Source organism: Aquarana catesbeiana, linkage group LG03, assembly GCF_042186555.1.
Source record: "Aquarana catesbeiana isolate 2022-GZ linkage group LG03, ASM4218655v1, whole genome shotgun sequence".
Classification (NCBI taxonomy): Eukaryota; Metazoa; Chordata; class Amphibia; order Anura; family Ranidae; genus Aquarana; species Aquarana catesbeiana.
In genome coordinates, this window is record NC_133326.1 from 525,974,118 (window position 1) to 525,998,155 (window position 24,038).

Genomic DNA, 24,038 nt, shown 5'->3' on the forward strand with positions numbered 1-24,038 from the left:
GTAAATCCCTGCTATTTAAAAGAAAGAATGTAGCCCCCTTGAAAGAAAGGCCCGGACTACACACAGAGCCCCAATGTCTAGTCAAGTTGATTCAACTCCCTGCCTCTTTGAATGAATGAATGAATGATTTGTAAAGCGCTGCAAATGCGAACTGAATCGCCTCAAGGCGATTCATCTTTCCGATGCTTAAGCTAGTTATACACCCATAGATTCCTCCATCAGTTCTAAACAGGACAGATGGACAAAACCCCTGCCGCAGCTATCAGAATACCCACACAGCTCCTGCATCTGATTGGCTGCAGGTGCCGTTCAATTTTTTTTAATCGAAGGATGTTGGGCAGATGAGTGGTGGCGTCAGGACCACCAACTGACCAAATTTTGGCTGGTTCATTAGGAACCAGCCAAAATTTGCTCAGTGTATGGCTTTTAAATGCCAGAGCCTCTTTTTGCCATTGAGATTTTGCCCTTTTGAATGGCACAGGTGGAGCGTCAGCTTTGCCAGAAGTTGAGGCTCTGTGAACCAGATGTTCCACTGACTCCAGATGGTAACAATATATTTTTACTTTGAACTCCTTTCTGCCTCGACAGGTGATTCTAGACATCCTCAGCTGAGTTGGATCAACCCAAGCTTCTTGCATTAAGGCCAATGAACCTAAATTAACCCAGATGTAATTGTAATTGTAAGATGTAATCTGTTTGCATCTAGCTGCCGATAAGTATACGTTGCAGTCCATTTTTGATCCATCTAATCACAGATAAAAACGAACTGACGGACTGCCTTTGTGAAAGGGGCCTTACCAGCTCTTTCACTGCAGTCTGCACATAGGTGTAGACTATTTTTTTTAACCACATGGACATTGCAAAAGAGCAGAGTTGGCATTTTTGTGTAATTTATTTACACAATGGAGTTCCATTTTTTATGAGGGAATTTCCTCTGTTAAAAGATACTTTGGGCTAATAGTTTAAAAGCTAAAGAATTCACCTGTAACACTGCAATTTGCGCTTCTGAAAATCTCAACCATTTGCTCTTCAGCTGAGATGAAAGAGGCCAGTAAGCTGTAGACTTTTTATTTCAATACGCTTAGCCCTGACTGACAATCACTTTGATTTAAAGTGACATTTTTATCTGTATGGTCGCCTATAGCCTGATCTCTCCTCTCAGATATTAAACAGTGTCTGACAGTATGATGGAGGATAGTAGAGGCATGCAGGGGGTGCTTGTCTGGATTTTATATGTGCAGTTCAAATTGTGGTGTCTTTGTCAGGTGAATAGATTACGAGATCCATTTCCCCACAATTCATCAACAGAAACCTGGAGGGCTGATGTTTCCTGACCGAGCTGCTTTGTACATCGTCGCAATCGAGGACAGACAATATAAGGACTTCAAGATCCACTGTGAGTATGTCATTCACACTGCTGTTAACAAAATTTCCAGGGGCACTTTGTTGCTGACTTTGTGTATTTTTGATCATCAGATGCAATACGGTCTCAGAGTACCAAAGAGTATTTTATAACCAGTTATAGGTTATTTATGTAAGGCAGAACTTTGGGAAAAATCCAAAACTACCCCTGCAGTGTGGGAGTAGTTTTAGATTAAATGCTTGTTTTTTGTCTAGTATACCAGCAGTGTTAAAGGATAAGTTTATCTTTCATAACATGTTACATGTTACACCCATATTCAGGGTATGTAACATGTTACGAACAAACTGGCCCCACTCCCCCTGATCTCCCACTCTGACTAGTGGGGATCTTCTCTTCCCCGCTAACTTTATCAATTCAAAAAAATTGTGGTCGAGCGGGGCCGCGTCACTCATTCACAGTGACCTGTGAATGGAAAACTATAAGGTCCGGCAGCCCCTTGGTGTAGTTTTCAATGAACTACCATGATGCTGTGAGCGCCGTTGTAGTTCATTGAGTCTTCCAGTCAGATTGTATTGGCTTCCTCATACGTGGTACGAGCAAGCCGATACACTGACGGGTCTGCAGAAGACCTGCATGGCATCAGCGATCTAAATGGGCATTTATTAATTTTTGTTAAAAGGTGAACTTATCCTATAATTTTGACATAAAATTTTGATTTCGTTTTAGTCTTTTGACTAACTTTTAGTCTAATTTTTAGTCATCTGAATTGTTTTCGTTTTAGTCCTATTTTAGTCGACTAAAATCCAGTACATTTTAGTCTACTAAAATCGAATTGGTTTAGTTAAATTGTAATGTGATATTTAGGCATTTAGGCATTCTAGAATTGCCAAACTCATTATATACTCCTGGAGTAAAAAATCTAATAACATTATTTATGGTATTAAGGTTTAAACATGTACTACAGACACAAATTTAGCCTTCTTCATAAATAAAACCAAGTTTAATGAACAAACAAAAATATTGCTTTTTGACAAACAGAAGTGCAACTTTAAAATACAGTTAAATCTTGGATTGCGAGCATAATTCGTTCCGAAAACATGCTTGTGATCCAAAGCACTTGTATATCAAAGCGAATTTCCCCATAAGAAATCATGTAAACTCCACAACGATTTATTCATAAGTCCCTCAGTCTATAGTCCATATAAAAAATTATAGCAATGTGATAGGTTGTGTAACCATTAAATGTCCATCCACAAATGGAATCCTCCACAAGTGGATTACAAGTAAAATCCAACAGGAGCTACCGTGTATAAAAGAGAAGAGAGGCGCCTCTAAGTATAGCAATATGGTTACATTTAATGAAGGTACAACATTTAGCAACTGACATGGTTGATGATTAAAACAGGCACATCTTAGTATGCAGGCATCTGGGGTAAAGCTGTCCACATAGACCATCCCCCGCACCGCCGGCTCTTACCTCTGTCAGTCTGCAATCATGACCGGGAAGACTACCCTGCAGCAGAGCGATCTGAAAGCGAGGCTTCAACTGCTTGTGGAGCGCAGCGTGGAAGGGACGACGTCACGTCAATGGCGATGAGGAGGATGGTCTATATGGACAGCTTTACCCCTGATGCCTGCATACTTAGATGTGCCTCTTTTAATCATCAACCATGTGAGTTTCTAAATGTTGTACCTTCATTAACCACTTGCCTACCAGGCACGAACACCCCCTTCCTGCCCAGGCCATTTTTCAGCTTTCAGAGCTGTCACACTTTGAATGACAATTGCGCGGTCATGCTACACTGTACCCAAGCAAAATTTTTATAATTTTCTTCACACAAATAGAGCTTTCTTTTGCTGGTATGTAATTACTGCTGGGTTTTTTACTTTTTACAAAAAAAAAAAAAAGACCAAAAATTTTGAAAAAAATAGTTTTTTTACTTTTTTTCTGTCAGTAAATTTTGTAACTAAGTAATTTTTCGCCTTCACTGATGTGCGCTGATGAGGCGGCACTGATAGGCTGAACTGGTGGGCATTGATGAGGTGGCACTTATGGGCACTGATGAGGTGGCACTGATGAGGAGGCACTAATATGCCACACTTATGGGCACTGATATGTGACATTGATGAGCACTGATAGGTGGCACTGATGGGCAATGTTAGGTGGCACTGATGGGGCACTAATAGGCGGCAGTGGCGGGCACTGAGAGACGGCACTGGCGGGCACGGATAGGCAGCATGGATAGGCGGTACAGATGGGCACTGATGGGCATTGATGGGTGAAACTGATGGGCGACACTGATGGGCATTGATGGACAGCAGTGATGGGCAATGATGGCCAGCACTGACTGGCATGGCTAATGGGCACTGATTTGTGGCACTTGTGGGCACTGATTGCTGCCACTGGTGGGCTCTGATTACTGACATTGGTGGGCACTGTATGCTGGCATTGGTGGGAATGGTATTTTATTTATTTATGGCATTTTATTTATATATTGTAATCAGGGCACTGATGATCAGTGCCCTGATTACTTCCCTAGCTGTCCCCCTGTGAGGAGATGCCGCTGATCGGCTCTCCTCTCCTCACACTCTGTCAGTGTGAGGCGAGGGGAGCCGATTATCGGCATCTCCGTGTTTACATGTGACCGGCTGTGATTGGACACAGCCGATCACAGGATTAAAGAGCCGCGGACGCGGCTCTTTGTATAGATCGGTGTTGCACCATGTCCTAGCACGGTGCGGCCACGATCGCCGTGCGGCCTCGAGCTCTGCGCGCCCTCGCGGACACGCGTGGCCGTTCTGTGTCGCCGTCATATGACGGCGGCCCAGAACAAGAGCTGCACCGCCCCGCCGTCATATGACGGTGGGCGGGCGGCAACTGGTTAAATGTAACTGTATTGCTACACTTATGTGCCTTTCTTCTCTTTTATACTCAGTTGTGACATGATGCTACTTGTATATCAAGACATCGCTTGTATATCAAGTCAAAATGTATTTTAAAATTTTGCTTGTCTTGCAAAACGCTCTCAAACCAAGTTACTCTCAAACCAAGGTTTTACTGTACTTACAAAAAAAACCCCAAAATACTGTAAACTCTATTGGCTGTAATGCCATTGAACATATTACCTAAATATATTACAAAGTTTAAATATTAGGAAGAAAAATAAGAAAAGCCTTTTTCTTAATTTTTTTTTTCTTCGGCAGCTTAGTAGATGCCCCCTACTTATTCTTATGTGGTAGTGCAGTGTTAATTTTGATGTCAAATTTCAATTTAGTTTTAGTCATAGCATTTTGACTAAAATGCCATTTTAGTTTTAGTCATCTGAATTGTTTTAGTTTTAGTCGTATTTTAGTTGACTTAAATCGTGTTAATTTCAACAACGAAATTATCACTGGATACCAGGAATTATTTACCTTAGCCTTTGCTCCCACTAGCTTCTTCCTCTCTATGCGACTGGTCCCCTAAAGCTGCTTGTCTTTGGAGTTCCATCCTAGCCAATGGGGAAAAAAAGCAGCAATAAAGGCCTGACAAAGGTTTTTGCCTTTCTCCCAAACAGTAGCTTGGAGTTCCACTTTATATTAAAGACACCATGTTAAGCTCCATGATCTCAGAAGATCTGAATCTGAGATGACTTCTGCCCTCCTATATCCCAAAATACAATTTAAAGATTTGGTGACCAATAATAGTACACCATATCATACTCTTGCAATTTATAAATACAGCTGACCAGACACACATTTCTATTTTCATGCAGCCTGCAGGCTGAATGGAAAAATACAAACATATTTCTCCATCCACGCTATACAGCACAGATGGCCAAATTTCCCACTGCGATTATTGTATCCTGACATCTGATTGGAGGCAGTTGCTGTCTGCCAATTTTCTTCTTTGATTTGTCATGAATGCCCAGCAAGAGAAGGCTGCCAGAGCCACCCACTAAGCAAATTTTGACCAGTTCATCAGAAACTGGCCATAATTCAAACAGTGTCAAGAGAAGCAAAATGATACCCCAGCTCCACTGCCAATATGATGATCTATGAACTGTGATCCGGTGCTCTAGCCAGGACGTTCAGGCCCCAAAATGCAGTACTTGAATCAGAAAAGGGCTGGCGACTCGGATGCTCTTGAATAAAAGTCCTTTATTGGGTTACATGGGTACATGGGTACATGGGTACAGGCTACGCTAGCGTAGCCTGTACCCATGTAACCCAATAAAGGACTTTTATTCAAGAGCATCCGAGTCGCCAGCCCTTTTCTGATTCAAATTCAAACAGTGTATGCCCTGCTTAAAGTGATTCTAAAGGCTCATTATTTTTTTTACCTTCATGCATGGAATGCATGAAAGTAAAAAACCTTCACTGTGCAGCAGCTCCCCCCCTGAGACACAACCAAAGAGGAGAGAGAGGGCAGGGCCAAGCCACAGCTCTATGTGTGAAGGGACACACCAAGCCATGGCTCAGGAACAAGCCTGCTTGGGTGCCCCCATTGCAAACTCACATGAGTCCCCGCCCTCAAGGCACTTACAATCTAGGGTCCCTATCTCACATTCATATACTAGGGCCAAGTTAGGCAGAAGCCAGTTTACCTTCCAGCATGTGTTTGGAGTGTAGGAGAAACACGCACAGGGAGAACTTGCAAACTCCAGGCAGGTAGTGCCATGGTTGGGATTTGACCCAACAACCCTAGTGCTGCCAGGTGGAAGTGATACCACTGTACTGCCCTAGTAGACCTAGTTTTTAATTAACATGCACATTTTAAACATTCTGCAGCCCAATTTAATTGTCAGCTGCAGGTGAATGTTCACTGCTATAGACAGGCTACCAAGCCAAATTGACTATATCAGTGGATACTTTAAAAGCCTGTATGTGCTTCCATCTTATCTAAAACACATTTTTTTGTGTTGAATAGACTAGAGCAAAGAGTACCCTGTCAGGTTTTTATTGCTGTCTGCATCTGTGGAGAGATTTAGCATCTCACTATCTACTGGTAACCATTGTCATTAGAAGATGATGGGAAATCAAAAAATGTATGCCGTCTTCAGACGAGAAAGTGAGGGGAAATCCACCAATGGGACACCTGTATTCAGTGACAGCTAAAGGGATATTTTTAGGGATTCTCAAAAAAAAAGAAAGAAAGAACGCAAAGTTATAACAATGCCCAATGGTCAAAAGACTTTGGATCTGCATATACAATTTTATATTTTTGTTGACCCAACATAGATTTATATTCAGATCTATACTCAAAAAAGTTAACTAAAAACAAAAAATAACAAAGAAAAAATAAAACCATGAATATAAATAAAAATGAGCAGACTCAATCTTTTTTCTGCCGTCACTTTTCTATGTTTCTATGACCCAAATCAGACCTAAGAAATCCCCACTACAAGCTCTTCTTAACCAAATCATGGAAGAGGCACTGAGACCCATCAAGCAATTGATCTCATTTATATTCATAGCAGCCATAATGATTGCCAGATCCTTATTTCTCCAATTTGCATAGATAAACGCCAAAATGTCATGGCTAATGGTAAATCAAAAACTGATGGCTATATTGAATGATAAACTGCCTTTGTCTGAAAAAACATGGGACTCTTGGATTCGATATATCTCTGGAGAAAACCACTAATGCCTTTGCAGACAGTGGAAAAAAATCTGACTAGCTTCATCTTTAGGGTTTCTGCTTTGATTTTCTTCTATGTTTTCTCTTTCTAAACTCACCTACTTGGGTATTTCTAGCAGTTTTGGTCATGGACTTATGCAAGAGTTCAGATATATGTTCAGTGAAATGCACCAGTCATTGGTTGGCCAGGAGGTCTTGTGTGTGTGATGTAACTATAGCACACCTCCCACGATACTCTTGTGTATTCAAGCAGATTAATCAGACCTGTATTTCTTTAATAACAGGGCACATGGATGAATTTATTTTGTGTATTTTATATACATTACATAATCTTAGAAAACATGTTTGCTACTTCTTTTGTATACATGTATGTATCTCTGATAAAAAAAAATAATGGTAAAAAAGAAAGCAAAGTTGTTTTAAAATCTAGACAGCCCGCAGCATTTTGTATGGAAACCTGGTAAATCTCAGTGTGTGAACTTTGTGTTCAACTGTTTTGTGTTAACAGGGTGGGAGAATGTCTACGGATTTGACATGACGTGCATCAGAGATGTGGCCATAAAGGAGCCGCTTGTGGACATAGTAGACCCAAAGCAAGTGGTGACCAATTCCTGTTTGATAAAGGTTTGGTAATTCTCATTGCAGAGAGACATTTTTTTGTGCTCATTCATTTCTGTTGAGAAGAAAAACATTTCACATCACAGAATTGATTTTATTATATCATGTGCAGTATGAGCCATTGCAACACTCATAGACTTAGACACTTTGCTAACTATGACTAAAGCAGCCCATAGACTAGGCAATTTTTATTCCTTCCACCATGGGTGTAAGGAAAAAAAATTGCTTGACTTCCCCATCAACACAGTCTTACCTGCCCTGTGCTTCCTCAGCGCTATTGGTGAGGAAGGGGTGACAATCTATTTTTGGATGAAACACATTGGGAGGAGCTTAGCGGTGATGTCATCACATTTAATGTTCGTTTAAGATATGCCTGTTATTTCTCTCATTATGTGAGTAGTTTACCCTTTATAAATATATATGGTTTTAAATACTACTCGATGAGCGATTCCCTTCTCTTTTATGTATGACCACCAGGGCCAACTCTATTGGAATGCTTAACTGTCTTTGCAGTGTGAGCTGGCATTCTTGAGGTTTGCTGAACGGGTGGCCGTGAATGGGCGGCTGCGAAGAGGCTGAGTGGGCGGCCATGGGCTCCAGGAACAGCCCAGCTGTCCGGCCACAGGCTCCAGGGACAGCTCTGCTGGGCAGCTGCGAAAAGGCTGGGAGAGCAGTGCGGCATTCAGGAACAGACCAGGATTTGGTGACCCCTGGCAAATCGTCATTCAGCCCCCTGAGGGGGTCTCGACCCACAGGTTGAGAACCACTGCTCTATAGTTTTAAAAAAACAGCCGGGAAATAGAAAGCCCAGCACCTGATTCAACCAAGCCCTCTCTATACTTGTACAGGACACCCCCACTTTTAAAAAGAAACAAAACAAGTTTGGAATCTAGTTGTGAAAGTCATACTAAAGTTAGAACTGCTGTCAGAGGAATTGGAGATATCAAGTAGATTCCAATATTGTGTGCAATACAGTGTGCAAAGTGTTACAGTTGGTTTAAGAAACAGCCACAGACTCATAGGTGTGCGCAGCCTATTTCATTAGGGTGTGCACCCCAAATGTATTAAAACATGGACGGTGTCGTTAGGGCAGAGGACGGTGTCGTTAGGGCAGAGGACGGTGTCGTTAGGGCAGAGGACGGTGTTGTTAGGGCAGAGGACGGTGTCGGTAGTTTATTTTTACTACTTTTATTTATTATATTTTATAGTTTTTTTTAGAAGCCTTGTTGGGCGGCTTTGGTGAAATATCAGCAGGGGAAATCTGCGCCGCACAGGGTGATTAGGGTGTGCCCAGGCACACCCGGAACACCCCCTGCGCACGCCTATGCACAGACTGAAGCCACTACCCCTTACCAGAAGCTACAAAGTGGGACCCAGGCTCTCTGTAGGGAAGCAATGGTCTGACTCACCTCCTAATTATTCAGAGCTATATCTTAGCAATCAACAATACTCATGCTCCCCACTGATTGGGGAGCTTTGGCTCTGACTCAGCAAGGGATGTGTTGGACCTCAGCAGAGAAACCGCTGGCTCCCCATAGGGAGCTTTTCCACTCAAACTGTGGCTGTTTTCAGTAAAGCCAACTTTAAAACTTTGCACTCCCTTTAATTTAATGTAACTAGAATGATCAGTAATTAGCTGATTCAAACTGATGGTTCAATCAGACTTTAAAGTATACCTCTCACAAACCTGAACAATTTGATTTGAGCATGTGATGAAATACTGCATGAGCAGAGGTTACCCTGTGGGTCTCATAATTATCGTTAGGATGAGAGATATAGGCAGCTGATGTTATATGCAAATCCCAGTTCTTCTTGTAAAAGTTGACCATAGTCCTACCACTAGAACACCACTATTGGTCAAAAAAGTCACCTGTCACAATAAAGGAAAAACATAGTGGCTTAGGCCGTGGGATAGGCAAAGCCAAGCACAATTTCTACGGGAAAGTTGACAAATTCTTTATAAACTGAGTTTCCATTTTTTCTGAGTTTCTGATTGTTTTGAGATGTTGTTTGTCTCAAAAGTAACCTTTACCTATGCATTTTTTCATCATAATCTAAGTTTAAATAGTCCTAATTTGTGACAAGTTCACTTTAAGGCTCACTCTCAGTCTGCCTAGCACATGCAAGTGTACTGCGACCTAAAAGTTACCCCAACTTTTATAAACTGTAGATGGATAGTGTCTCTACCTAACCACAAAGAATACCTACCAGCTATTTAAAATGTTAAATGTTGCAGTTTTAAGCGTCCGTCCCACAGGGTCATTGGTTCATGCTCTTGAAGTACTTTGCTGTACCATTTGGATTTGTATTAATGTACGTATTTGTATCTGTAACATTTTAAATATGTAGCCATAGGTGTGCGCAACCTATTGCATTAGGGTGTGCACCTCAAAGCTCCAACACATATGCGTTCAACATATTTACCGACCTCCTACCCGCTCTCCATCCTGAAACAATGGGAGGAAGGGGGAGAAAAAGAGCACATGGGAGACCCGGGCAACAGAAGGAAGAGGAACAGGGAAATGAGGGGTGGCGGGGGTGGCATATATTAGTACCAATCCCCTATATTTTCCTCCTGTGGCAGCTGAATGTTGACAAAAGGGAGAGAAGAAGCCTACTTTCAGCTGCTGCAGGAGGAAAATACAGATCGGTTCCACTAAATTCCACCCACGCCACCTCTCCTGTCCAGGTTCTGAGGGTCGGCAAGGAAGGGTTGTGGTTTACCTGTCACATGTCCACCATTGACAGGTTGCCAACCCCAACATTAGGGTGTGCCCAGGCACACCCTAATACACCCTTGCGCACGCCTATGTATGTAGCTAATCTGAGTAATTTTATCTATCACTGCAAGAAGACAAGTAAATATTATTTTTTAATAGGAAATTGACATATACACAGTAAAGCCGGAAGAATTGGCATTTACTTCAGCTTTCTGTCTACAAGTACAGCGGAATGATTACATCCACGCTCTTGTCACCTATTTCAACATTGAGTTTACAAAATGTCACAAGAAAACTGGATTTTCTACAGGTACAGTTTTTTTTTTCCAACTTTAGGTGTAAAGCAAAGATGTGTCGATACCATGGAAATGCCAATCAGTGATCACAAAGATATTGAATGTGTACATTGTAAGCACCTTGAGCAATGTGCTTAAGCCCACATTCACACTGGGGGCCAGTTTGAAATTGTGCAAGTTCATACCGACATTTCAGTGTGACTTCGGGGGCGATTTGACCGATATCTGTGCGGGTTCATGCACAGATGTCTATTCAAATCGCCCCAGAAGTCGCCAAAAGTAGTGCAGGAACTACTTTTGGGAATCGGTGCAGGACTGCAAAGTCAGCGTTGCACCTATTTAGATGGTGCCATTGTCAGCAATAGGCTCCAATTTGGCATGCGATTTAAAATGTCAAATCAGATGCCAAATCGCCCCTAATGTGAACGTGGGCTATAGCCCAATTGAACTTTCAGGTTAAATCAGTTTAATACATTGCAGTGGGCTTCCCTGCTGACAGCTGAAATGTAAACAAAATCCATACCAGACCCCTATCACAGTATGCATACCATCTCTGCAATACATCCATATTTCCTCACATTTTAAACCTTTTCGCAACCATGCAGTCTGCCAGAAATGCATTTAGCTTTTTAGCACTGTTCTGGGCTGACAACACAGGTTTTTTGTGGGCTGCATGAAGCAGCCCTGACCAATGTGTTTTGCTTAAGTTATAACTTATATATATATACAGTAAAACCTTGCTTTGCAAGCATAATTCGTTCCATAAACATGCTTGTAATCCAAAGCACTTATATCAAAGCATTTTTTTTACAGGGTATAAAGGAGAAGAGAGGCACCTCTAAGTGTAGCAATAAGTTGCTAAATGTTGTACCTTTATTAAATGTAACCATATTGCTACACTTAGAGGCTCCTCTCTTCTTTTTTATACTTCAGTTGTGACGTGATGCTACTCTTATATCAAGACATCGCTTGAAGGGAAAATTTATTAAAACATTTTGCTTGTCTTGCAAAACGCTCTCAAACCAAGGTTTTACTGTACTTTTTTTTTTTAGATAGAGTGGAAAGGGATTACAACACTTGTCTGGTTTTCCCCTCCCTGGGGGTATGATTATTTCAGATTTTTGCGTCTCAAAGCGGTACAATTATTTTGCATAGAAATTTGGCGTTTTATATTGTAGGCCTGTAATTCTTAGCAATAACACACTTAAATCTGTCCAAACAAGAGTCTAGTAGATATCCTGGGTATGATGAAGTTTGAAACACAAAATCATAAATTATAATATAATAAATAACTATAAATAATTATAAAAAATAATAATATAATAATAATAAAATAAATTTCCCCTTGATTCACTATCGCTCAATTCTGCAAGTGTTCTAATTTACCATCGCTGTTTTCTAGCTGGTCTAAAACCACTTTTGACGTAAAGGGACTCTTTTTGGTTGCTATGGACAATCTCCAGTTTCCACGCAGAATGAACACTGCATGCAGGGCACTGGACAAAGCACTGGGTACAAAAGGGATGTGAAATAATTTCATACAGTTAGGCCCCTTTCACACTGGGGCGGTTGGGGGCGTCGGCGGCAAAACGGCGCTATTTCTAGCGCCGCTTTACCGTCGTTTTAGCGGTGGTATTCGGCCGCTAGCGGTGCGGCTTTAACCCCCGCTGGCGGACGAAAAATGGTTAAAACTGCTCGCATAGCGCTGCTACAGTGGCGGTATAGCCGCGCTGCCCCATTGATTTCACCGCTCCAAAGATGCTGTTTGCAGGAGTTTTTTTTCTCTCCTGCCAGCGCACCGCTTCAGTTTGAAAGCCCTCGAGCTTTCACACTGAAGAAACAGCAGCGGCAGTTTTAGGTCGGTTTGCAGGCGCTATTTTTAGCGCAATAACGCCTGCAAACCGCCCCAGTGTGAAAGGGGCCTAATGTAATCTGTAAGATTACAGTGTACTGTATGTGTTATGAATTTTCACTATTTTGAATTTGCCGCCAGGCTCTGTCCCCATGCGTCGCGACGCTCACAGGGAGCGGAGCTCGGCACACAGGACATTGGGGCAGAGGACAGAGCCCGCAGACACAGCGGGGGGGACATCGCAGAATCCTGGGGACAAGGTAAGTAACCCTCACCAGGATCCTGCAATGTAATCCCGAGTGTGGCTCGCGGTTACCGCTAATGGTGCTGAAACGTAACTGCCAGGGAGGCTACATGCTGTCTGTGCCCACGGTAGGGGGATTCACCCTCTCTATTTGTCCTGTTTATTGTTGTCACCAAGAGTGAAAGTTAGAGAAAATGACAGATTTTGAGTGCTCACCAGAACAGAGATAGAGGGGAAAACTTTCAGTGGGGACACTCGTTCTGGTAACAACCAGGGATTCCCTCACTCTGAATGGAAGAGAAATCTTGCCCAATAGGGTACGGATTGCTAAAAAAACTGACAGGGTTTATAACCCTCTCTTACGCTATCAAAAATGAAAAAAATAAATGTTTCCTATTTTATCTATTCAACTACTCTGAAATGTAGATCTCTACAATGTGAAGAATATTCAATCTGTTACTGTAGTCCAAGATAACTTAGATGGCTAGGCAGATTCTTTGAGATAACACGGGAAGCATGCAGAGGACACAGGGCAGTTCTTCACTGATCAAACCTGTATAACAAAATGCTTCCAATGGTATTTTAAACAAACCAAATGAAATATAGAACATAAAGGTTTACATACACTTTGAAGGAGATCTATAGCTACAGCATACACTTTAATTTTATAACATCAGCATTGTAATAACAAAACAAACAATACAGTAAATATTATTGGCAATCTAATAAAAGCTTACGTTAAAAAAAAAACTCCTTCATGTTATAAGCTCTGCCTGTCTGCTGGTGATCTCTTTCCACAACTTCCTGGATTCCCAGCATGCTTTGCAGCTTCTCCTCTGCTGTTTAATTTCAATTTCTAATGACTATATATCCCATGGTACCTTGCTGCCTGCAAGCAGTGATTCCTGTACCAATTACCCCTCCTGAAACTCCTCATCTCAGCTCCTTTGTAGTTCAGAAAGCAGGCTCTGTGAAATGTGTGGCACAGCAGTGCCTATCACAGGACATAGTGAATATATGTCACAGAAAAGGAAGTATATGTGTGGGGCTCGTCACAAAGTAAATTTACAAACATCAACATCATTCAGATTAGGAGTAGGTTAGAAATAATAAAAAATAAATAAATGAGGAAGTAAATATATGATTTTACATTATGGCTAGGTTTACTGAGGTTCCAATGGCCAACCGCACACGTTCCCGCACTGGCAAGCAGCCCACTACTACTAAAACACGCAGGGGTGTCTTTAACTGTTAATGGCACCCTACATACTGAAAAGCCGTGTTTTAAAATACAGTTTAGAGACCTTTTCCTTCAGAAAACACAGGTACAGCAGCCCATTCAAAAGCAGCACGCAGAACCACAAATATGTGCACTGGGGTCGTTGGTTCAAGTCGTAGCCATGGCACCACCTGCATGTAATTAGCATGTTCTCCCTGTGCCTGCGTGGGTTTCCTCCAGGTACTCCTGTTTCCTATCACATACCAAAGACATATTGATAGATTAATTGGCTCCTGTCCAAATTGGCTCTAGTATGTGTATGTATGAATCTGAGTTAGGGACCTTAGATTGTAAGCACCTTGAAGGCCGGGGCTAATATGAATGTGCAATATATATGCAGAGCTGCGTACATTGACACTATGTAAGTAGCTGTAATAAATAAATAAATATGTGAACCTAGCCTGTGACCTTAGATACGCTTTAAGTTCCAGGACAGATAGAGAGAGTAAATATACCTAGACAGTAATTAAAGCCTGATAGAGGTTCTTACTACTTACCACTCCATCCCAAAAAAAAGTTTTGGCTTTAGATACTGTAAACTTCACGTTGGAGAAGACAAAGAAGGTAACTGTGCCCTTTATGAAATCCTTTAGTCCACCTGCTCTCTTGCTTCTGGTGAGTTCTGGTTGGGGACCAGACTCCCAAATCCCTATTCCATGAAATCCTTTAGGTTGGATTGAGTTATTACTTACAGATAGTTTGGCTTGCAATTCAGGGAGAAAACCACTAAATATAAAATAGTCATCACAGCCAACCAGACTCCATCTTGTTCTGTAAACTGTGTTCTAGTTTTGGATTTCTAGGACTTACTGTACTTGGTAATTATTTTATTGCTCATTCTGCTAATTATTGAATCAGCCTGAGTGTTTTAAAGCCATCATAATGCAAAGAATTCTTTAAATTATAGTGGGCTGTTATTGAATTGTATAGAATTCTTTTGTAACAGTTAACACCTGTAGTACAGTGAATTGCATGTGACGGCAATCATACATTTTCATGGTTTCCCTACAAAGAAGGACAATCAATGCATTACATCAACCTGTGCCATTCGCTACTCCCACTCTTTTAACTTTAGTCTTTAATGGCATGACTAATGCCTCCAACATCCTATGAAAGTGTAATGATAAGTAATTACCTTATTCGTCAATCCTTGTCAAATAAATATAAATTCCAGTTATGTGTTACTTTTTTTGTGTTTCATTTTTCTGCTTTTATAAAGCTGGCTCGTAATCTTTCCATGCCATGAAAAAATGCATATTGTGGGAACAGAAGGGCAATGCTGTAACTTTAACGTCAGCTAAAATTCACTAAAAGAAACTTAATTTTCCTTTTGTGAAAAGGTATCAAATATCAGTTGTTTACATGTTACTTTTTATTTTGACGTTCTCTTCTGTCAAAATTGGAAATTAGATCTTGAGATGCAGTTAAAGGGCACAGCTAACCTGCGGAGTAGTTTATTTCTCTAATCAGGCATTGCTGTACTGCACCAGTCCACCGCACAACTTTCCATCTGTAAAATGTTGATTCTGGAGCACATTTGCTGGCGATGCTGGTACACCCCAGTTTCAAACCTGCTTTGGAAGCCTGATTGGTTACCCGGGCGGGGCAGCCATCAGAAATTTTTGGGCCCCTTACACAGCTTTAGGCCTGGCTCCCCAACATTCCCCAGGGCTTGCCTACGGGCCATCTCACCGAATCCACACACCCACCCCCTCACCTGTACGCACTTAGCCCCCCCTCAATCCTGTATATATTTCATCCCACCCCCTGAATCCTGTATATATGCCAGCCCCCCTCGCACCTTTATATATGTCAGCCCCCCCAAACACACCTGTATATATGTCAGCCCCACCCCCCACACACACCTGTATATATGCCAGCCCCCCTCACACTTGTATATATGTCAGCCCCCCCACACCTGTATATAGGTCAGCCCCCCTCACACCTGTATATATGTCAGCCTCCCTCACACCTGTATATATGTCAGCCCCCCTCACACCTGTATATATGTCAGCCCCCTCACACCTGTATATATGTCAGTCCCACCCCCCACACACACCTGTATATATGCCAGCCCCCCTCACACTTGTATATATGTCAGCCCCCCTCACACCTGTATATATGTCAGCCCCCCCTCACGCCTGTATATATGTCAGTCCCCCTCACACCTGTATATATGTCAGCCCCCCTCACACCTGTATATATGTCAGCCCCACCCCCCACACACACCTGTATATATGCCAGCCCCCCTCACACCTGTATATATGTCAGCCCCACCCCCCACACACACCTGTATATATGTCAGCCCCCCACACCTGTATATAGGTCAGCCCCCCCACACCTGTATATAGGTCAGCCCCCCTCACACCTGTATATAGGTCAGCCCCCCTCACACCTGTATATATGTCAGCCCCCCTCACACATATGTATATATGTCAGCCCCCCTCACACCTGTATATATGTCAGCCCCACCCCCCACACACACCTGTATATATGCCAGCCCTCCTCACACTTCTATATATGTCAGCCCCCCCACACCTGTATATATGTCAGCCCCCCTCACACCTGTATATATGTCAGCCCCCCTCACACCTGAATATATGTCAGCCCCCCTCACACATATGTATATATGTCAGCCTCCCTTACGCCTGTATATATGTCAGCCCCCTTACACCTGTATATATGTCAGCCCCCCACACACATGTATATATGTCAGCCCCCCTCACACCTGTATATAAGTCAGCCCCCCTTTCACCTGTATATATGTCAGCCCCCCAAACCTGTATATGTGCCAGCCCCCCTCACGCATGTATATATATCAGCCCTCTCACCTGTGCATATATGTCAGCCCCACACATACACAAATCTGTAAATACACAAGCCCCTGTACACAAGCAGTCCCCCTCTCTTTCCTTCACAGCCCCTACTTGTAAAGGAAATCTTCCTACCTAGTCCCAGCTTATTTTCACAAAGCTGACATGTTGCTGACGCAGAGCAGCACAGTACAGGCAGCTCACACAAGGGGTACACATGCACATAGTATCCAGAGTTGACAGTAAAGAGCTTGATGTCTGAGCTCAATTACAAAGAGAGCAATAGAAGCTGCTAGATCATTTCTATAGTGCACAACATGGCTCCCCTTCACCCCTCCTGCCTTCTTCTGGCCTGGGTGGGCCCCTTGGGCCCCGGGGGCCCCTTACAGTTGTATCAGCTGCCCCCCGATGATGGCCCTCTACACAGGTAGCAGAGAGAGATAGGGATGGGCATCAGGAAGTACATTCCTACTGACACTCTGTGGAGCTGTGTGTGCCCATTCTGAAAATAAATGAGAAATGAAGATACATGGAGCGAACTTGCTGAATTTAACCACTTGACCGCCTGAAAGTTTTACCTCCTTTATGACCAGGCAATTTTTTGCTATTCAGCACTGTGCTACTTAAACTGGCAATTGTGTGGTCATTCAACACTACACACATTACATTTTTATAACTGTTTTCACACAAAGAGAGCTTTTTTTTGGTGGTATGTAATTACGACTGGGTTTTTTATTTTTTGCTATTTAAATTAAAGAAGACCAAAATTTCTGAAAAAAAACCTTTATTTTCTATTTTCTGTCAAAAAACATATACAATAAAATCAAAGTTCTTCAATTTAGGCCAAAATGTATTCTGCTACATGTCTTTGGTAACAAAAAATCCTGATAAGTGTATGTTAATTGGTTTGTGTGAAAGTTATAGCGTCTACAAACGATGGTGTATGTATATAACGATATATATATTGTCATTCCTGAGGCCCTAAAATGCCAGGACAGTACAAATACCCCCCCCCCCCCCCAATTTTTTTGTAAAACATTTTTGGAAAATTAGGGAATTAAATAAAATTGAGCCTTTTTTCACATCTTTTACATACTGTCATCAGTGCAGTACAGCGTCATCATTTCCCACCAACCACTTCTGATCGCCACCTAATAGGCCTATAATTTTAACACTCTAGACAATCCCTCTATCGCTTGCACTCAAATTCTTAGAGCAAAAACATAAAATAAATAAATGACATGCGTGTGCCTAATGACAAATTCAATTGGGGGGAGAGCAAAGAGAGAAGAGCACTAATCAACTTAAATCAACACAAACAGGCTGTGCCCCAGCTGCTGACAACCAGCCTTTATCTGGCAGTAAAAAACTCTGATGACGGTGCATACAATAATGCCCCTGCTCTAAAGACGTCACCTCTTGCCTATACCAACATATTTCAATTGGATACCACCAATAATTTGTATATCATTTTAACAATGAACTCATACTGAAGGAACATGACATCTTAGCGAACTTCCAAGTACTCACTCTTCCCGTGCCCTCCCTCCCTCCCCTCATCCTCCCTTTGCATTCTACTTTTGCATCCTACAGCCACCCCTAAGACTCATGTTTCTTGGATACCTAATTCTGTACTCAAGACATTACATTACCAACTTAAAGAGGATCTTCACCCTAGAAATAAAAAATTAAAGTTAGCAGCTGCAAATACTGTAGCTGCTGATTTTTAATAAAAGAACACTTACCTGTCCAGGGATCCAGCACAGCCCTCACCCAGGCAAGTTCTTCACCGATATTTGGGTCCCCGGCATCAGCATGTTTACTGTGGATTCACAGTGGCTTCCCACGGAGCATGCTCAAGCCATACTGCGCTTTGTGAAGGTTCTAGTGACATGTTCAAGAAAGCTGTGGTAAAAGGGGGGCGAACTTCCGCTCAGATCACCTAGGCCAGGCGTGTTCAAAGTTTGGTCTGCGGGCCAATTGTGGCTTTCAAACAGCCCCACTGGTAATTTGGCTAAATATATATCTCTTGTGACTCCCAACGAATCCCCGAGCAGGGGCTGTATTAAAGAGGCCGCTGACAAAACAGAGATTCTCCTGTATGTAATCTGTTGGCGCTCGTCCCGTCCTGCTCCCTGTCCCCCTACCTGTCCCCCACCCTGTCTCCTCCGAGGCTGCAGATGGGCATCGATCAGGCTGCACCAATGGCAATGGTAAGGCTGCATTCATGCAATGGTGAGGCTGCATTTGAGGCTACATTCATGTTAATAGTGAGGCTGCATTCATGGCAATGGTAAGGCTGCATTCATGCAATGGCGAGGCTGCATTCATGCAATGGTGAGGCTGCATTCATGCAATGGTAAGGCTGCATTCATGCAATGGTGAGGCTGCATTTGAGGCTGCATTCATGTCAATGGTGAGGCTGCATTCATGGCAATGGTAAGGCTGCATTCATGCAATGGTGAGGCTGCATTTGAGGCTGCATTCATGTCAATGGTGAGGCTGCACTCATGGCAATTGTAAGGCTGCATTCATGGCAATGGTGAGGCTGCATTCATGGCAATGGTGAGGCTGCATTTGAGGCAGCATTCATGTCAATGGTGAGGCTGCATTCATGGAAATGGTAAGGCTGCATTCATGCAATGGTGAGGCTGCATTTGAGGCTGTATTCATGTCAATGGTATGGCTGCATTCATGGCAATGGTGAGGCTGCATTCATGGCAATGGTGAGGCTGCATTCATGGCACTTGTGAGGTTGCAGATGGGCACTGATTAGGCTGCATTGATGGGCACTGACCCTTATTTTGCTTCACAGTTCTTTACTTAAAATTTAAGTTTTTTGCTGAAACTTCCCTCTTAAATTGAAGGTGCGTGTTATACGCCGATAAATACGGTATATACAAATAAGCTCATCCTTAGTCCTGAGCAGCACTCGGGAATTTGTTGGCAGCCACAAAAGATATATATATCCAAATAACATGCCCAAGTTCATCTCTTCGTCACACACAGCCACAAAGGCAAGAGAATTCTTGCTGAGCAGTGTATTAGTGCTCGGACAAACTGAATTTTAATGGTTCAAAGAATGTCAGGCAAAATGGTTGGCCCTCACGCATGTTCACTTCATCAAATCTGGCCCTCTTTGAAAAAGTTTGGACACCCCTGGCCTAGGCGATCTGACCAGAAGTGGGAGTGGGTACCTATCGAAACTAGGTACCTGCTCCCCAAAAACAATTATCATATGCCATAAGTTATAGAAGAAGGGGAGGAGTGCTTGAAGGGAAATTTTCCCTTTAGGGTGAGGTTCCGCTTTAACTTATCTATGATGTAAGGCAACACAATTTAACTAATTATATTATTCATGATGTTGCAACTGTGTGATGTTTGGAACCACCATTGTTTGTATTGTGTTCTGTACAAAGCTAATTTGACATTTCCAATAAAAATTTTTTTTTGAACAAACAAAGTGTATACCTGTAAGTTGGTAAAACATATAAGCTAAGTCTGTATGTAGTTTCATTAAAACCTCCAAACCTGGAACCCTCTATCTAATACATGAATTCTGATATTTCAAAAGGCATGGGCTGACCTGCCACCTCCTGAATCTCCATATTTACAAATCACTGTGACTGGCTAATAATAGGAAGGTGTATAAAGGGCAGATTAGCTCTCAATTTTGCAGGAATTGTTGGAATTTGTATATTAATGCTATGGTAAACCTTGTAAAGATGCATGCTGATTCATGAAGCCACCTCTAGGTGTCAGCAATTTATTCACTAATTTCATGTTTTAACAACTGACAAGCATTTAATAACTTTCTCTTATCTAGAGCGCAGGTGATCAGGTTATTTTGATTTATTCAATGACAAGATTATTTTAGAGAGGAACTTTAGGCAGATATAAAAGACATAAATTAACGTAGTTCTGTAATCATTATTACATATTGTATATTCCATGTTGCATTCCATTCCACATAGATGTCACATTAGGACACAGCGTGTGGGACTGCCTGCACAGACATGCATGCAACACCTCTGCATCCTCATGCCAGCAAAACTCTGCCCTGCATGGGGCATTCAACTGCCCCTTTTGAATGAGGCCAGGAAGGCGAGGGCAAAGCAACAGAAAGATGAGCTCATCACTGTGCTGCTTCTCCTTTCACCTGTAAAGTCACCGTAGAGTCACAGGCTGCGGACAGGTCCAGGACAGTCCCAGCTCAGAAGAAGTTGGATGAAAGATGCTGGTCATCAAACTGGGGAACTTCTAGTGGAAGAAGTAAAGTACTGAAGGGGAAAGTTCTGTGTTGAAAGTAAATATTGCAACAAAAGCTGGTTCAGCGTGGGGTCGGCGTAGCAATAAGGGGAGTGTTCCTTCACTTTTGGCGTTGAAGGAGTAATATTATTATTAAACGAAAGTCCTGGCTTATTTTATATCAGTCCAATGGATTGTTCCACCGGTTTGTCATACTGTAGAAGAGGCTGGAACTTAAGTTTAATTATCGGGAACTTCTGCACTGCATATTACTTCACCGCACTTGATAGTGAAGAAATAGTCCTTTTTCTTCCATGCCCCCCCTCCCCCACTGAACTAAGGGGGGCATGTTTCTTTTTTTTTTTTTTTTCAATAGCTCTAGATTTGGCATCACCAATTGGCAGACCACAGTCTGGACACAGACCGAGTGACAGTCCTGTCTGGACATCAGGTGCACCACTTAGCAGCCTGGATGGACTCCTCTTCTATGTGTACTTGCCTGCCTGTCCCTGGCATGACAGAGGGCAAGATGTAATGTAAATGTCCCCTGTCCCAGAAAAAAAGCTTATTGGCTTACCTTTCCTCAGACAGTGACAGCGCTGAGGAAAGGAAATGCAGATAACCGACATATGTTTACATGTGATCAGCTGTGATTGGACACAGCTGATCACATGGTAACGAGCCTACTTCATTGGCTATTTACTGTGATCAGTGAAATGGACACAGCGCACCACTAATTCCCCTGCTGCACGTCAAGAATGGGAGGACGTCATATGACGTCCTCCCGGAACAGGAGCCGTCCTGCCCACCTGTTATTGTACCATAGGCCGGGTGAGAACCAGTTAAATGTTGCTGATGTACAATAGATCTAAATGTGGGAGCATCCAAATTACAGGCGAAATATTTCACAGCAGAGTAGTGTTCCTATAAATGTTTTTCTCTTAGATGTGGATGTCCAAGCCTTATTTTATCCTAAGGCTAAAAGCGGCTGTAAAGGGTGAAGATTTTTTACCTTCATGCATTCTATTCATACCACCCTAGCCTGTCTATATACTATCCTAGCCTGTCCATATACTACCCTAGCCTGTCCATATACTACCCTAGCCTATCTATATACTACCCTAGCGTGTCCATATACTACCCTAGCCTGTCCATATACTACCCTAGCCTGTCCATATACTACCCTAACCTGTCCATATACTACCCTAGCCTGTCTATATACTACCCTAGCCTGTCCATATACTACCCTAGCCTGTCAATATACTACCCTAACCTGTCCATTTACTACCCTAGCCCATCCCTATACATCCCAATCCCAGTGGCTTATCATCCATGGGTGCAACATGTTCAATGCACACCGGCCCTTAGGAGTGGGAAGCCCACTGTGCTGACACACGCTGCACCCATGGATGCCCTAGGGTGCCAAGATGTGGCAGCAGTAACATGGTGGCATGTCATATAATTTTGCATATAGACAAGATGATGTTGCATGTAAATGTGACTTCCTGATACATTTAATTTTTGTTTTAATTATCATAATATAAAATAATGACTGTGGGGTCCTTTTGGGGGGGGGCAAGATTTTTTTTTTTTAATGGGGGGGGGGGTTGAGGCAGCATTTCATTTTTGGACCCAGGCAGTACAATGTCTTATGCCAGTCCTGGGTGGGCATTTAGCTGTTTTAACCTCCATCACAATGGAAGATTACAATGGCAGAAGCAGGGAGGGTAGGACAGATGAAGATTTCTACTGAAGGAGAAGAATCAGGACAGGGCACATATCATACTAACTGTTAGTTATGTCACTTGTGCTTATTTTTCTGTTTTTGTTTTAGCTAAACTTGGGCTTTACAACGGGGTGCCTCTGTTACATTTAAAGCACCCTTGTTTTCTGTGCTATATTCCTGCTTACCGGTGTACTGCGTGCAAATATTCTGACAAGGAAAAAACAGATAGGGGTAGTAGAAAACAATGAGATAACCGTATTAGTCTATTGCTGCTCCTTCACTGTTCAGTTGGCAGACTAGCAGTGGAGGGACTTCACCTCCGTAACATCTCTAAAAATGTGCCCCTTTTTATTTAATGAAACCACCAAGTTACTCATTCATTCCCTTATTATCTCTCACCTTGACTATTGCACCTCCCTTCTCATAGGCCTACCCCTCCATAGGCTATCCCCTCTTCAGTCTATCATGAATGCTGCTGCTAGACTCATCTACCTTACCAACCATTCAGTGTCTGCCACCTCTCTCTGCCAATCCCTCCACTGGCTTCCGATCACCCAGCAGATTAAATTAAAAATACTAACAACAACATAGAAAGGCATTCACAACTCTGCCCCGAGCTACATCACCAATCTTGTCTCCAAATATCACCCAAACTGTCCTCTCCGCTCCTCCCAAGACCTCCAGCTCTCAAGCTCTCTTGTCTCCTCCTCCCATGCTCGTCTCCAGGTACTTCTCCAGAGCCTCTCCAATCCTCTGCAATTCTCTACCTCAATCTGTCCGGATATCTCCTACTCTGGCTGCCTTTAGGCGATCTCTGAAAACTCATCTCTTTAGGGAAGCCTATCACACCTCCAACTAACTGAACTTTTATCAATTCCATCAGCTCATCCCCAGATTTATACTTATAACTTTGTACCACTTGCCTTAACCTATTAGATTGTAAGCTTGTATGTGCAGGGCCCTCTTAACACTCTTGTATTTAATTGTATTGTAACAGTACTATCTCTGTTTATGTTGTAAAGCAGTACGTAAAATGTATATTGGAAATATTAAAGTGGTTCTAAAGGCAGAAGGTTTTTTCTCTTAAAGTGGATGTAAACCTGATTCATGAAATTTGAGCTGGGCACATATATCTGTTGTGTTTTCTTATCTCTCTCTCCAAAGCACTGAGTCCCATAGCTGTCTCTTGCTCCGTTCTTCTCTTATCAGCCTGATAACATCTCACACATTCTCCAGATGGGAGATAGCAGTTTGTGTCA

General features: G+C 42.5%; 1 protein-coding gene across 3 annotated transcripts in view; it reads left to right on the plus strand.

Moving 5' to 3' along the window:
• PRMT8 (protein arginine methyltransferase 8) overlaps nucleotides 1-24,038 on the plus strand; it is a 276,876-nt gene that overhangs the window by 235,014 nt on the left and 17,824 nt on the right. For all 3 annotated transcript variants that reach the window (XM_073621240.1, XM_073621239.1, XM_073621241.1), the window contains exons 6-8: nucleotides 1,309-1,396; nucleotides 7,492-7,607; nucleotides 10,481-10,631. In XM_073621240.1, coding sequence (XP_073477341.1) covers nucleotides 1,309-1,396; nucleotides 7,492-7,607; nucleotides 10,481-10,631 — 355 coding nt within the window. The remainder of the gene's footprint in view (nucleotides 1-1,308; nucleotides 1,397-7,491; nucleotides 7,608-10,480; nucleotides 10,632-24,038) is intronic.